The sequence below is a fragment of the Lepidochelys kempii genome, chromosome 17 (assembly GCF_965140265.1).
Source record: "Lepidochelys kempii isolate rLepKem1 chromosome 17, rLepKem1.hap2, whole genome shotgun sequence".
Taxonomy (NCBI): domain Eukaryota; kingdom Metazoa; phylum Chordata; order Testudines; family Cheloniidae; genus Lepidochelys; species Lepidochelys kempii.
In genome coordinates this window covers 10,428,813-10,441,841 of record NC_133272.1, presented here as the reverse complement: position 1 = coordinate 10,441,841, position 13,029 = coordinate 10,428,813, and the positions used below count along the sequence as shown (strand labels likewise).

At 49.7% G+C, this 13,029-nt stretch overlaps 1 protein-coding gene across 5 annotated transcripts in view; it reads left to right on the top strand.

Annotated features, from left to right (window-relative positions):
• The window catches only part of CLUH (clustered mitochondria homolog), a 56,339-nt gene that overhangs the window by 33,476 nt on the left and 9,834 nt on the right, over nt 1-13,029 (top strand). For all 5 annotated transcript variants that reach the window (XM_073316035.1, XM_073316033.1, XM_073316036.1 and 2 more), the window contains 11 exons: nt 601-1,295; nt 2,379-2,596; nt 3,525-3,629; nt 4,875-4,975; nt 7,061-7,213; nt 7,855-7,917; nt 8,596-8,840; nt 9,888-9,972; nt 10,897-11,050; nt 11,807-11,946; nt 12,940-13,020. In XM_073316035.1, coding sequence (XP_073172136.1) covers nt 601-1,295; nt 2,379-2,596; nt 3,525-3,629; nt 4,875-4,975; nt 7,061-7,213; nt 7,855-7,917; nt 8,596-8,840; nt 9,888-9,972; nt 10,897-11,050; nt 11,807-11,946; nt 12,940-13,020 — 2,040 coding nt within the window. The remainder of the gene's footprint in view (nt 1-600; nt 1,296-2,378; nt 2,597-3,524; nt 3,630-4,874; nt 4,976-7,060; nt 7,214-7,854; nt 7,918-8,595; nt 8,841-9,887; nt 9,973-10,896; nt 11,051-11,806; nt 11,947-12,939; nt 13,021-13,029) is intronic.

The following is a 13,029-nucleotide window of genomic DNA, read 5'->3' as shown; positions in this document are numbered from 1 at the left end:
AGGTAATCTATTCCCAGTCCAATTAGAGACCCACCCTGGGCTGAGTGAGCGCTTCACTCGAGCTTTGTGGTTTAATCTTTATAAGCACAGATGCTTTGCCTGAGGCTTCTAAGATGCAGGCCAGGAGCTTTGTCTTCATCTCTCCCCATCTCCCAAGCTGATGGGAGAGACTCATTCTCCTGATCTCCCTGCTCTGCTCGTGTTGCCAGCAATGATGCAGGCTCCTCCCAGCCCAGTGCTGCTGTTTCCTACCACGCAGCCTTGCTTGTGCTGGGGCAGGGGAGGCCTTCAGCAAATGGGGCCGGTCAGGGATTAGCTCCCGTCAGTCAGGTACCTTCCCACAGGAGCAGCCCAAGTGGCCAAGCTGAAGAAACTGGGGCCAGTCCAGAAGGTATTCAGTATCTAAGTATCGGCCAGACTCGCAAGGGTGAAAACCGCTATCCTGACCCCGTTGGCCCTGGATAATCGTGAGGTGGCGGCCGAGGGGATTTCGGGCGGAATAGAGGGCAGGTGCTGGGAAGTACATAGTCAGTGGGCAGCCTGCTCTCTTTACACAGCTCTCTCCTGCCTTCACACTTCCCTTCCCCTACCAACGCACAGGTCCACAGTGACTTCACGGCGGCCGCTACCAGAGGAGCCATGGCCGTCATCGACGGCAACGTCATGGCCATCAATCCCAGCGAGGAGACAAAGATGCAGATGTTCATCTGGAACAACATTTTTTTCAGCCTGGGCTTCGACGTCCGCGACCACTACAAGGACTTCGGGGGGGACGTCGCCGCCTACGTGGCGCCCACCAACGACCTCAACGGGGTGCGGACCTATAACGCGGTGGACGTTGAGGGGTTGTACACGCTGGGGACCGTGGTGGTGGATTACCGGGGTTACCGGGTCACGGCCCAGTCCATCATTCCAGGGATTTTGGAGCGAGAGCAGGAGCAGAGCGTCATTTACGGGTCGATAGACTTCGGCAAGACAGTCGTCTCTCACCCCAAGTACCTGGAGCTGCTGGAGAAGACCAGCCGGCCCCTCAAGATCCAGAAGCACAAAGTGCTGAACGACAAGAACGAGGAGGTGGCGCTGTGCTCATCCGTGGAGTGCAAAGGCATCCTTGGCAACGACGGGCGCCACTATATCCTCGACCTGCTCCGCACCTTCCCCCCCGACCTGAACTTTCTGCCGGTCGAAGGGGAGGAGATGCCGGAAGAATGTAAGAAAATGGGATTCCCCAAACAGCACAGGCACAAGCTTTGCTGTCTCAGGCAGGAGCTGGTGGACGCCTTTGTAGAGCACAGGTGAGCTGAGCAGGGTTTCTGCCCCCCCCTCCCCACCCCCCCCAAATCTTTCCCTGCTGGAGAACATCAGCCTCGGCCGGGGTGCGTGCGGCATCGTTCCAGAGATGCTGCAGGCAGCTGCGTCTCGCAAAACTTCCGTTCGTGTGCAGCTAATATTTCCCCCTTCAGACGCTCACTGAGCCCTTTGGAGGCAGGAAAGGGTTATTATGTACATACAGGGATCACGGCAACCACCCTCTAGGGCGGACCGTAGCAGCCGCGCGATGCTGCATGCTGGTTACATGGGGGAACGAACGAAAGCACCGTATCCCGTGGCCGCTGCAAGAGGCTGGGAACTACCTGAGCTGCCACGTGACACGAAGGTTAACTCTCTGCCTTCTGCCCGGCCGCCGTGGGGTGGTCAGGATCTAGATTTCCCTCGCTGTCTCTAACCGGGCGGCCTCTTGCTGCGGTGAGATGCTGCTTCAGTGCTGACTCCAGGAGCAACATCACCAGCCCCACTTCCTGCTGCAGCGAGGTGTTCCCTTGCGGGCTGCCCCATCCTTACGTGCTTGGCTGCAGCCCTGCCAGGCCAGCAGCCCGGGGCTGGCCTGATTGCAGGGTCCTGCCACTCGTTGACCCATGTACAGTAGGTAAAACCCCATCTGTTAAGGTCTTGGATAAGGGCTACTGCTGTTCGTGTAGCAACCCTGTGCTCCTGGACCTTCTGAGATCAGAAGTGGGAGATAAAGAGGGTCCCCATGGCTATATCCTGTGGCGAGTGGCAGAAAGCAATGTACCGACTGCGGGGAGTTAATTTCTCAGCATGATGGGCTAATGAACAGTGCAGCGGCCCTATCCCCAGTAGCAAATGCGCCTGACCAGTGGGCCAATGTCCTGTCAGGGGTCAAGTGTCGTACTGCTCCGCTGGACTATGACATGCCCTTGCAGGGTTCAGATGGGCCATCTTTAGCCCCTGTGATCTTATGCCTCGTAGGGAAAGAACAAGCCTTTTGGAGTATCCTCTAGTCTGGTTGTCTCACTCATTGGGGTTATTTTGCTGAATGCTGCATTCTGTTCGATCTCTCCGTTCCTGTCCTGTAGATATCTCTTATTCATGAAACTGGCTGCTCTGCAGCTGATGCAGCAGAAGGCCAACAAGCAGGAGAACTCGGGCATGCTGGAAAACGGGGCTTCCGTAGAGAACGGAACAGGGGGAAGCGAGAAATCGGAATCGGATGATGGTAAAATAGAGGATAACGTGACTGGATTAGATCAGGTTAAAGAGCTGGCAGAGACCATTGCATCTGACGATGGAACAGGTACCCACTCCTCACGCACCAACAATGGCCCACGCTTTTCCCGGTAGCTTTTGGATTGGGTCACTGATCAGAACGGCTCCAAGTTGGTGGGTCACAATAAATGACTGTGTGCCGTCGCTCAGACCGGAGCGCCCTGCCTTCCCCCGTACTAGCACTTGAGTATTTACCTGGCACTGTTCGCACACTAGCAAATTAACCCTCATGGCATGCCTGGGCAGGGATTAGCAACCCTGAAACACAGTGGGACTCTGTCAGTGCTGGGATTGGAATGTGGGAATCTCTGGTCTTTGCCCTGTTCAGTCCACTAGACTGCCTCATGCCCTTTCCCGGCCACTCAACATACGAGAGAGACCAGGTGGGGAGGTAATATCTTTTGTTGGACCAACTTCTGTTGGTGAGAGAGAGAGAGAGAGGCTTTCGAGCTAGAGCTTTTCTTCAGGTCTGGGAAAGGTACTCACAAGTGTCACAGCTAAATACAAGACCGAACAGAGAGCTCGGCATAAGTAGGCTCCCAACATGCTGAAAACACTGTCGCTCTCTTTCGGAAGCTCTTTGCCATGGCTGTTGTGCATGTGGGTGGATATTTTCAAAGGGGCTTTGGGGGAGGGGCTCCTGAATCCCATCCAAAATTAATAGGAATTGTGCCCCCAACTGAAAGTCCCAGAATTACTATTTCTTTGCATGGAGAGATGCCCTCTCCCTACTGTACTCTATGCCCTTGTCTGAGTTTAGTGGTCTGTAGCTGTACCCCAAACAGTATTGCGCTGCCAAATGCTTTACAGTGGCCTCTTGCAGAGCAATGCAGCAACATCACTCCTCCATAATAAAACTTGCCTCTTGCTTTAATGTCTGCTGTTGGCTGTCTTTAGAATCTGCATGACTTTTTTCTAACTCTTTACCAAGTCTGTTTGTCTCCTCTCTTACTCAGTGGATCCCAAAAGCAGAGAGGTGATTCAAAATGCCTGCAAAGCCGTGGGCTCCATCAGCGACACGTCCTTTGACATTCGGTTTAACCCGGATATCTTCTCACCAGGTAGGGGCTCGAAGAGATGGCCTTGAAACTGTTCGGCATATAGCGTGGATTCCCTTTCTGCTCTTGCTAATAGTCACAGGGCCTGGGGCAGAGCTCTCCACGCTGCGCAGAAAGATGTGACGTAATTGTTTGTAATGCTTGAGCTACCATGTGTAGGCACTGAGCTGCCTCCCCCGAGTAGTCCACAAACACTTGCTAGAGGTCTGGAGAATGCTGGCCTGGCACATGGAGCTGGCTCTTCATCATCCCAGCTGCTAGACCACATTAATAGAGGTGGAAAAACACATTAAACCCTATCCTGATATTGTCCATGTAAACAACTGCTGTGGCTGGCATTAGATTTGCTGCAGCCTGGGGCTGAAGCTGGAACCAGAGGGCTTCAGCCCTGGGCAGCAGGACTCTGGTTACTGCCACACGCACCATCACCCCTGCGCCCGGAGCTTTAGTCCCCCTTCCTGGGGTCGTGCAGTAACTTTTGTTGTCGGAAGCAAGTTGCAGTGCAGTGAAGTTTGAGAGCCTCTGCTCTGGCAGATCACAAACCAAACCTGCCTGACCCGCTGTAAGCTGATCACAGCTTGTCTGTATGAGTCAGGATCCTCGGGTATGTCTGTTGGTAACTAAATTAGAGGTTAGATGCTGGAAACGTTTCCTCCATGCGGTATTTTCTCTTTGGGGGTGAGTGTCCTATCCCCATGGCCTGACACGGGCTGCGCACGCACGGTCAGAAGCAGCAGGATTTGACCCTGTATCTTGGCCTGGATATAAATGCAGTAGAAGCTGTGTTCAGCGGAAATCCACAAGCACATTTTTAATGCTGATGGTGAAGACAGGGCTGGTGCTGACTCTGCATGGGACGGCCGCTTAAAGGAGGTTATTTTAACCTGAGTCCATCTGATGGAAGGACTTAAGGAGCTTCTAGTGCTTGCAGAATTTGTCGATCTTTCTGACAAAACATGCCCTCTCATTTCATTGGCTGTAAGCGTGCACGGCACTTTGGAATGTGGCAGACAAAGACAAGAGTGAGCGGGTGCAGAACGGAGCAAAGCAGCCTGTAACAGACCCCACCTGGGTCATGGTTATGCCAGCTGGCATGCTCTGCAGAATTGATAGGTCTTAAAGAGCATCTTTATAGCGGGAAAGGGCAAAGCACCCTCTGTTTACTGCCCCCTGCTCTTGTATGTATATTTTGTGAATTAAGGTTTTAGTCTGTCCTTCCGTTTCTCAGCTCTTCAATTTCCCTCCTAGGTGTTCGTTTCCCTGAGTCCAGCAAAGAGGAAATGCAGGATCAGAAGCAGTTGTTAAAGGATGCTGCTGCTTTCTTACTGTCATGCCAAATCCCAGGCTTGGTAAGGCACTGGGAGTTGTGCTGATCTCCTCCATCAAATCTGGCCAGTCAGTGCAGCTATTTCTCATCTTAAACAATGGTTGGATTCTGGTGCTGGCAAATGGAAGTTGTGAAGTACAAAGAACAATATAAACACCTCTGGTGGTGTAAGGAGAAGAGGGGTTTCCTCTTTCACGTCCCCTAGTTTAGAAGGGAAAATGTGCCACGGAACAAAGAACTTGATCAACAGTATTATAAACCTTTTAGTAAGAGATGGAGCCAATAAATGCCATAAGGCTGACAGAGCCCTGCAAGTCACTCAGTCTGACCCTTAGCATCCTGGATATATTACTGTTTAATCTAGCCCACTTTGAATCTGCTGGTGACTAGATTCCCTTGGGAAGTCCATCAGTTGCCCTTAACTGTTAAATATTTTCCTTATGTGTAGCTTAAATTCCTCTCGTCATAAATTTCACCCTACTACCATTTTCTGAAGCTGTAAAATAATCTTTCTTCAGTTATAGTATCCTGGAAATTGCAAATGAAACAGACCTATTGGATCACCCCAATCACTGTTCCAGCCAGTGCAGGGGATTGTTTCCTTGGCGTGGCACTGACCACGTCATGTCTGCAGACAGGAACTTCTGAATATGAACTCAATGTGGTAAAGAAAAAGCTATGTAAATGCAATGCTAAGATGCACTACAAAATACACAGTAATCTCAAAATGCAACAGTGAAAATATTCTCTGCATGCTCCCCCGCACGCTGACCCTGCATGTATTGATGGTGACTTAAACAACAATCCCACAACCCAACAACAACAACCAACCGGATTTGTCCCCTATTTCTTTTTGCTAGAAATGAAAGGCCTATGGAGAGGGTTCTTGATTTTTTTTTTTTTTTAAGAGGTCTTTCTAATTTTTAGTGTAAGAAATATCTGAAATGACAAGTCTGCTGTTTCCTGAAGGCTTTGTGGGGGGCAGATACTTGTGTGGGTGGTGTGCAATCATGTGCTATAACTGAAGGGTAGAGCTGGTGAATCTTCAAAGCTCTCTTTTCTCCAAAGTGCTCGTCAGTGACTGGAGTTGACTAAGGCGAATGAAAATCTCTTCCTGTATCAATTGCTTGGCTTTCACATGCTTCTGATGTCCTCATTTCACTGATTCAGTATTCGTCAGAACTCTCAACGCCCAAAACTCAAATCTTAAAAATGAAAAAGAAAAAACCCTGACAAAAATCAACCCTTTGCCCTTATACCAGAGTAAAATAATAAAAAAGGGCATGAGCTCAATTTTTTTTCTTTGTCGAATAGTTAGTCTACAATGAGCAGCATAACTAGGGATCAAAAATACTATACAACTCTGTGCATGCGCGTGAACTAGGTGACAGACCCGTGTAGAGCTGCTTTGTAGACACCTCCCACCCATTCTCAATATGTGACAGTAACTTGCATAAATGTATTTAAAACTCAAGGGGACACATTTACATTTGCTCATTGTACTTCACAACTTCCATTTGCCAGCGCTAGAAACCCGTATCTCTGCCCCCGCCCGGGGCCAACCATACTTCATTTTTTTGTCCAGTCCCTTGTGATTTGTAGCGCACATGGGAAATGTGGTGGTCTCCCTTCCTGGCTACTGAAGGAAAACTCTCTCTTGTTTCTCCCTGTTCCTCAGTTGGTAGGTTCACACTTGCAGGAGGCTGGTTAAACAGCTCCTGGCCAGGTGCATTTGCACAGCATTCCCTGATACAGCCATGCTCCTCCAGCCATGGGCAGGCATGGTCTGTGTCTGGATTCCAGGCAGAGGAAGGGAGGACGCTTATCAAATGTGTGGAGCTCCTGAGAATCCTGTTTGGGGCAAGAGTTCCTAGGAGCCCCAGTCAAGAATCAGGGTCCTACACGCTACACCCCCCACCCCAAAAAGATCATTGCTGTGTCTGAAACATAGAGCCCAGTCTGAGAAAGGGACCAGATTTTCAGAGGGGCTCAGCCCCCATTGAGGACCATGAGAGCTAGCGGGTGCTGGGCACTTTTGAACACCTGGCTCTGAGTGTCCCCTTTCTGGCCAGTGGCTCCTTTCCCCTAAGCTCCATGTGCTCTGCAGGTGAAAGACTGCCTGGACCACACCGTGCTCCCGATGGACGGCGCTACGTTAGCAGAGGCCATGCACCAGAGGGGCATCAACATGCGCTACCTAGGCAAAGTCGTCGACTTCATCGCCAAGACCCCCGCCTGCCCACAGCTGGATCACATCTACGTAAGCATTGGGTTTCGTTTCTGATTGTGCCACTGGGATAATGGGGGCCTGGCCACATTCCAACTCGGCTAATTGCATTCTGTCAACCTCTGTGTAAAAACAAACAGCCAGGCTTTGACACCGTGTGAAAAAGCCTTTGATTGCAGGGGGTGGAAGGTATTACTCCCGTATTCCTGTTTTCATTATGGTTAGGGAGGATAGGTGCCCTGAGGGACCGTAAAACACTTTGGGGTAAAAGGCATTGCTGATTGGTCCAGGAGAGCCTGTGTTTTTCGGGCCATGCAATGTCCCCCAGGGGCCCTGGATTGAATAGGAAGGATGTTGCTTGTGATTGGTCAGGAGGTTACTCTGGGGCCTGATTCTGCCACCCTGGCTCACATTGAGTAGTGAGTATATCACTCCAGGAATGTCCCATTGGATTGGGGCCCTACATACTACCCTCCCGTCCTGAACAAAGAGTTCCCTGCCTCCAAGAGTTTACAGTGTAATTTGCAAAGTAGGGTACAACTCTGCAGTAGTAACAATCACAGAATTGGGCCCTTTGTCAATATGGATCAAAATACATCTAAAAGCAAAGTGTGTGTGTGTTTTCCCTCTATTGACTAATTTTCTTAGTCCCTGCTCTTTATTCCTTTGGGTAGAAAATTGGAATCAGCGAATTGATCACTCGATCAGCCAAACACATCTTCAAGACATACCTTCAGGTACGAGCGGCTGTCTAAACTCTTGCCATGTGATGTTCTCGTTAATGGTTTTTCAGAAATAGAAGCTGTTTAAATCTGTTTTCTCATTAGCTAGTTCGTGGATGTTGCTTAGCAACTGGAAGTAAAATCTCATTAGGCCTAATATAGGTAGAGACCTGGTACAAGAGAAAACAAGTTCCCACTTGAAGGAAGCACTCCCAGAGGATTATCATTCCACGCTTTTCTGCCCCAGAATTTCACTGATTACACTGAAGGTTTTTAAGAGTGAAATCACAGCTTGTCTTGCTTGTAAAACACTTACTCTGCTTAAGCAAACTGTAGTGCTTTTGACCTCCAAAGATGCTTGTTTATTACATGAATGCATTGTTCCAGAAGCAAAGAAATCTATGCTATAAGAATTCCACATTATAATCTCCAGATCCGCAGTAATTGTTCATTCTCGCCAGCCCCACCCCTTTCGAAGTTTTATAGAAACTGTGCATGACTTTTTGTGTGGCACTTCACGCATGTTTGTTCTGTTGCTCTGAGATGCACCATCCTGGCAGACCTTCCCTCTGTCTCTGTCGGGCGAGGATATTTGCCACACAGATGGGATTGGATTTCCGTTAGAGTTGGATCAGATTGATGCATGTGTAACACAGAAAAGGTTCCACAACTGACTTCAGTATCTTGCTGCAGGGCGTGGAACTGTCTGGCTTATCGGCAGCCATCAGTCACTTCCTCAATTGCTTCCTAAGCTCCTTCCTAAATCCAGTTGCCCATCTCCCTGCTGATGAGCTGGTCTCCAAAAAGAAGAATAAGAAAAGGAAAAACAGGAACCTTGGGAATGCTGATAACACTGCCTGGGCCAGCATGACCCCTCAGGAGCTTTGGAAGAATATTTGTTCCGAGGCAAAGAACTACTTTGATTTTCATCTTGAATGGTAAGTAGAATGATTTATCTTTACTTCCCCTTCCTTTTGCCGGATTTCTCTTCCTCCAAATGGCAGTAGCTTTATTGTGAAGGGTGCCTGTATTGTTTATAAAATCCCTTAAGCTTTGGAATCAGCTTTTAAAAAGGTTTAAGTAGCAGATGGGGAGAAACCGAGGCCGGGTGGGTGTTTGAATTAGGATTACAGGTGAAATTTTAAATGAGATCAAATTCACGAGGCAGCGATATCTCAGAAGGTTGATTCAGATGGCACAAGCCGCAGAGGAGATAGTGTGAAGGATAGAGGCAGGGACAAAGAATCCAGCCTGAGACGAGCAGAGGGAGAGAGGGGAGTAGAGATTTCATGGTCATGAGTTAGGCAGGCGTGAATTCTGTGGATGTTCCTAAAACAAAGACAGATCTTAGCCAGACTCTGAAATGAAGAGGTTGCTGGTGATATAAGACGAGTAAAACACTTAACGGACATTTTTCAGAGTAACAGCCGTGTTAGTCTGTATTCACAAAAAGAAAAGGAGGACTTGTGGCACCTTAGAGACTAACCAGTTTATTTGAGCATAAGCTTTTGTGAGCTACCGCTCACTTCATTGGACGCCATCCGATGAAGTGAGCGGTAGCTCACGCAAGCTTATGCTCAAATAAACTGGTTAGTCTCTAAGGTGCCACAAGTCCTCCTTTTCTTTTAACGGACATTATGAATCAATAAAAGCTGTTTTCAAAACAAAATCCCCGCACACAAGATTTAAGTCCTAATTAGATGGTTGAATTCACGGTTATCTCTCGGGCATCAGAGAAACTGAAGATTTTACTGCAAATAAGGAAAAGGCTGAATCAAGCAGCCCTATTGCTAAAGCTTAAGGCAGGGGAAGGGAAGAGATGCACGTAGGACTGACGTAAACGAGCTCCTTGCTTGCTGATGTTTGGCTGCACCTTCTTTGTTGATTAGCTCCTAACTATACCGGGAGGAGTACTTCAGGCACGCCCTAGGTGGATACTCTTGAGTATAAACTTACCCTAAGATCTTGCCTCGCTTTTTTTGCAGTGAGAATGTTGACCAAGCAGCAGAGGTGTGCAACCTCCAGAAAATCACCCTCCTACGTGAGATCTCCCTCAAAACTGGAATCCAGGTAAGAGCCAAGTCCTCCGGCTTTCTTTCATCACTTTCTCCAATGGGGAAATTCACTAAGAGGGGGCATATGTTGATTCAGATCACAAGGTCTTTCAAAAGAGGATTCCCACCCCTGGCCCTTCACTCCTCCCCACAGATTTAGTGCTGAAATGCCAGTTCTAACCCCTCAAAGGGATTTTATTTAGTTGTGTTAAGGGTAAACCTGCTATATGTAAGAAGATTGGTCTGCTCCAGTCTGATAAGTCCTTAGGCCTGTCTGTGGTGCTGGCCAAATGGCCCTGCACAGTATGAAGTGAAACCGCTGCTGTTAGGGGGAATAGGGTCAACTTCTGTCTTACAAAGCAGGACGATGCTGTCCTCCTTACCGAAAACAAATGGCTCCCATTTTTAGATTTTGTGCCAAGATTCAGCTCGGATGGCACCTGACTGTAGGCTATAAATCCCTGCACGTCAGGGTTCATAATGCAAGTGCTGGCACAACCCAGAGCTCAGCCTCTCCGGGGTGCCGTGACAACAAAACAGGGATCTGTTTGCTGCAGGGGTTTAATACAGGCAAATGTTGAAGGTCGTCCTTCCATGACAGACCTCCACCGTGGCCCTCTTTCAAGACACTGCCCCACATCTTCATACATAAACCAACGTAAAAACAAAATCCAAAGGGCAGCTAGCAGTGTGTGCATTCACACTTCCCCTGATTCTTCTGTCTATCTGTGACCTGGCAGCCAAAGCTGCTGGGCTGTCCTGGGAGGCCTGATTCTCTCCTCAATTACACCCAGGTAGCCCCTTTTGGACTTCAGTGGGGGTCACACAAGTGCCACTGGGGGTAACGTTGGCCCCAGGTGTCCATGAAGGGCGTTGGGAGGGCCGCACAAAAGGAGGAAAGGAGCTGAAAGATGTTGGCTTTGGTTTTTGGTTCCTTCAGATCCTGTTGAAAGAGTATAACTTCGATAACCGGCACAAACCCACCTTCACAGAGGAGGATATTCTCAACATCTTCCCGGTCGTGAAGCACGTAAACCCCAAAGCTTCGGATGCTTTCCACTTCTTTCAGAGCGGGCAAGCGAAGGTCCAGCAAGGTACGTGCTGCCTCTTCCCTTTGGGTTAGTGCTGATGAACACTGCTTTGTACCCTGGCCTTGCCTAGCCATAGTGCAGACGCTGCACAGCATGGTAGGCTACCCTGTGTCGATCACTGCGCCTAAACTCTGTTCTAGGGGGGCCCCCTCTATGGCAGGGGTGGGTAAACTCTTTGGCCCGAGGGCCACGTCGGGGTTCCAAAACTGTATATGGAGGGCCGGGTAGGGAGGGTTGTGCCTCCCCTGACTGCCCCCCTCAGAACCCGTGACCCATCCAACACCTCCTGCTCCTTGTCCCCTGACCGCCCCCTCCCAGGACCCGTTGCCCCTGTCCACACCCCCGCCCCCTGTCAGGCCCCCCAGGACTCCCACGCCTATCAACTCCCCCCTGCTCCCTGTCCCCTGACCACCCCCTCCTGGGATCCCCCTGCTCCCTGTCCCCTGACCACCCCCTCCTGGGATCTCCCTGTCCCCTGACCACCCCCCCCCCGGTCCCCTGACAGGCCCCTCAGAACTCCCATGCCTATCCAACCCCCCCCCCAGTTCTGTTTCCTCTCCCCCCCCCCCCCCCACAGACTATGCTTATTCTTCCTGTGGTATTAGGAGTTATGATTTCCCATTGCTTGTGGGTAATACGGTAACTCAGGGATTCAGCAAAGGAAGTTCCCCAGCCTTCTCTCTGCTCTATAGTTACAGGAAAAGGAAATCAAGGTCCTAGGTTAACACTTAAGAACTAATTTCCTCTGGGTTTTTGTAGGTTTCTTGAAGGAGGGCTGTGAACTCATCAATGAAGCCTTAAACTTGTTTAACAACGTGTACGGTGCTATGCACGTGGAAATCTGTGCCTGCCTTCGGCTGCTGGCTCGCCTCAACTATATCATGGGAGACTACTCAGAGGTACCCAGAGCCCCCCTGCCGCTTCCCTAAGAAATCTCCTGGTTGGTCAGCAGTTACTGTCTTCTCCCCCTCCCGCTCTGCCCTTTGTGCCTTCAGATTAATGACTCCTGTGATAACTGCAGAATGAGCAGTATAGTTGAGCTGAGAAGTGGATGTGAGAACAGGCCTGGGGCCAGGTCTCCTGGGTTCTCATTCCAGTCTCCTCTCTGGCCACTTACACCCGTCTGTTTTCCTGTGTCTGGAATGGGTAGAACACCCGTTTCCCTACTGCATATGGGTGCCTTACGAGTTTTTTAGCCTCTCTTGGAAAAGCAGTTACCTAAACATTAAATTTGATTTAAGGAAACAAAATCATTTGCTTCAGTGGGTTTCCCCTTTCTCCATTTATGGCTTTCTTAGCTGGCTAGCCCAAGGGCCATGTGGCCAGCACTCTGTAGCTTTCACCACTGTACAGGTGGGCATCCTGATGAGAATTCCACTTGGATTCTGTTACCTTGCCCGTAGTCCTCGCTGGAGGTCATTGGTTTCTCCTTGTCTCCTATTGAAGGCTCTCTTATCTGGTACCCAGAATATGTGTCCTCCTCTCCAGCATTGACCTGCTTGCTGGCTCATTTGGGCTGAAGGGTGCTGGGATTTCCAGCCCTTCAGGCTTTGGCTATCAGAGTGCACCCCAGGGACAGAGAATAGCATATCCTCTGACTCCCAATGGAAATGAGATCTGGGTCTCCCACTTGCCCAGGCAGAAGAGTTGCCAAGAGGCAAACCTACCTGTGCCCTGGTACAACTCACCCAGACTTCTCACTGAGTCGCTAGAAGGCATTTCTCTTGCTGAAGTCCAAAAATGAATGGAAATTGTCGCTGAGTGTCCTCCGTTTTTTGAGAGAGAGAGGCTGGAAACCAAGATACCTTCCTCTCGCCAGTTCCGACCCAAGTATCTCTTGAAACATATGCCTCAGAATTTGCTACATCCTCCTGTTTGTCATTCTTTCGTAGGCCTTAAGTAATCAACAGAAAGCAGTGTTAATGAGTGAGAGGGTCCTGGGCATTGAGCATCCCAACACAATCCAAGAATATGTGAGTATA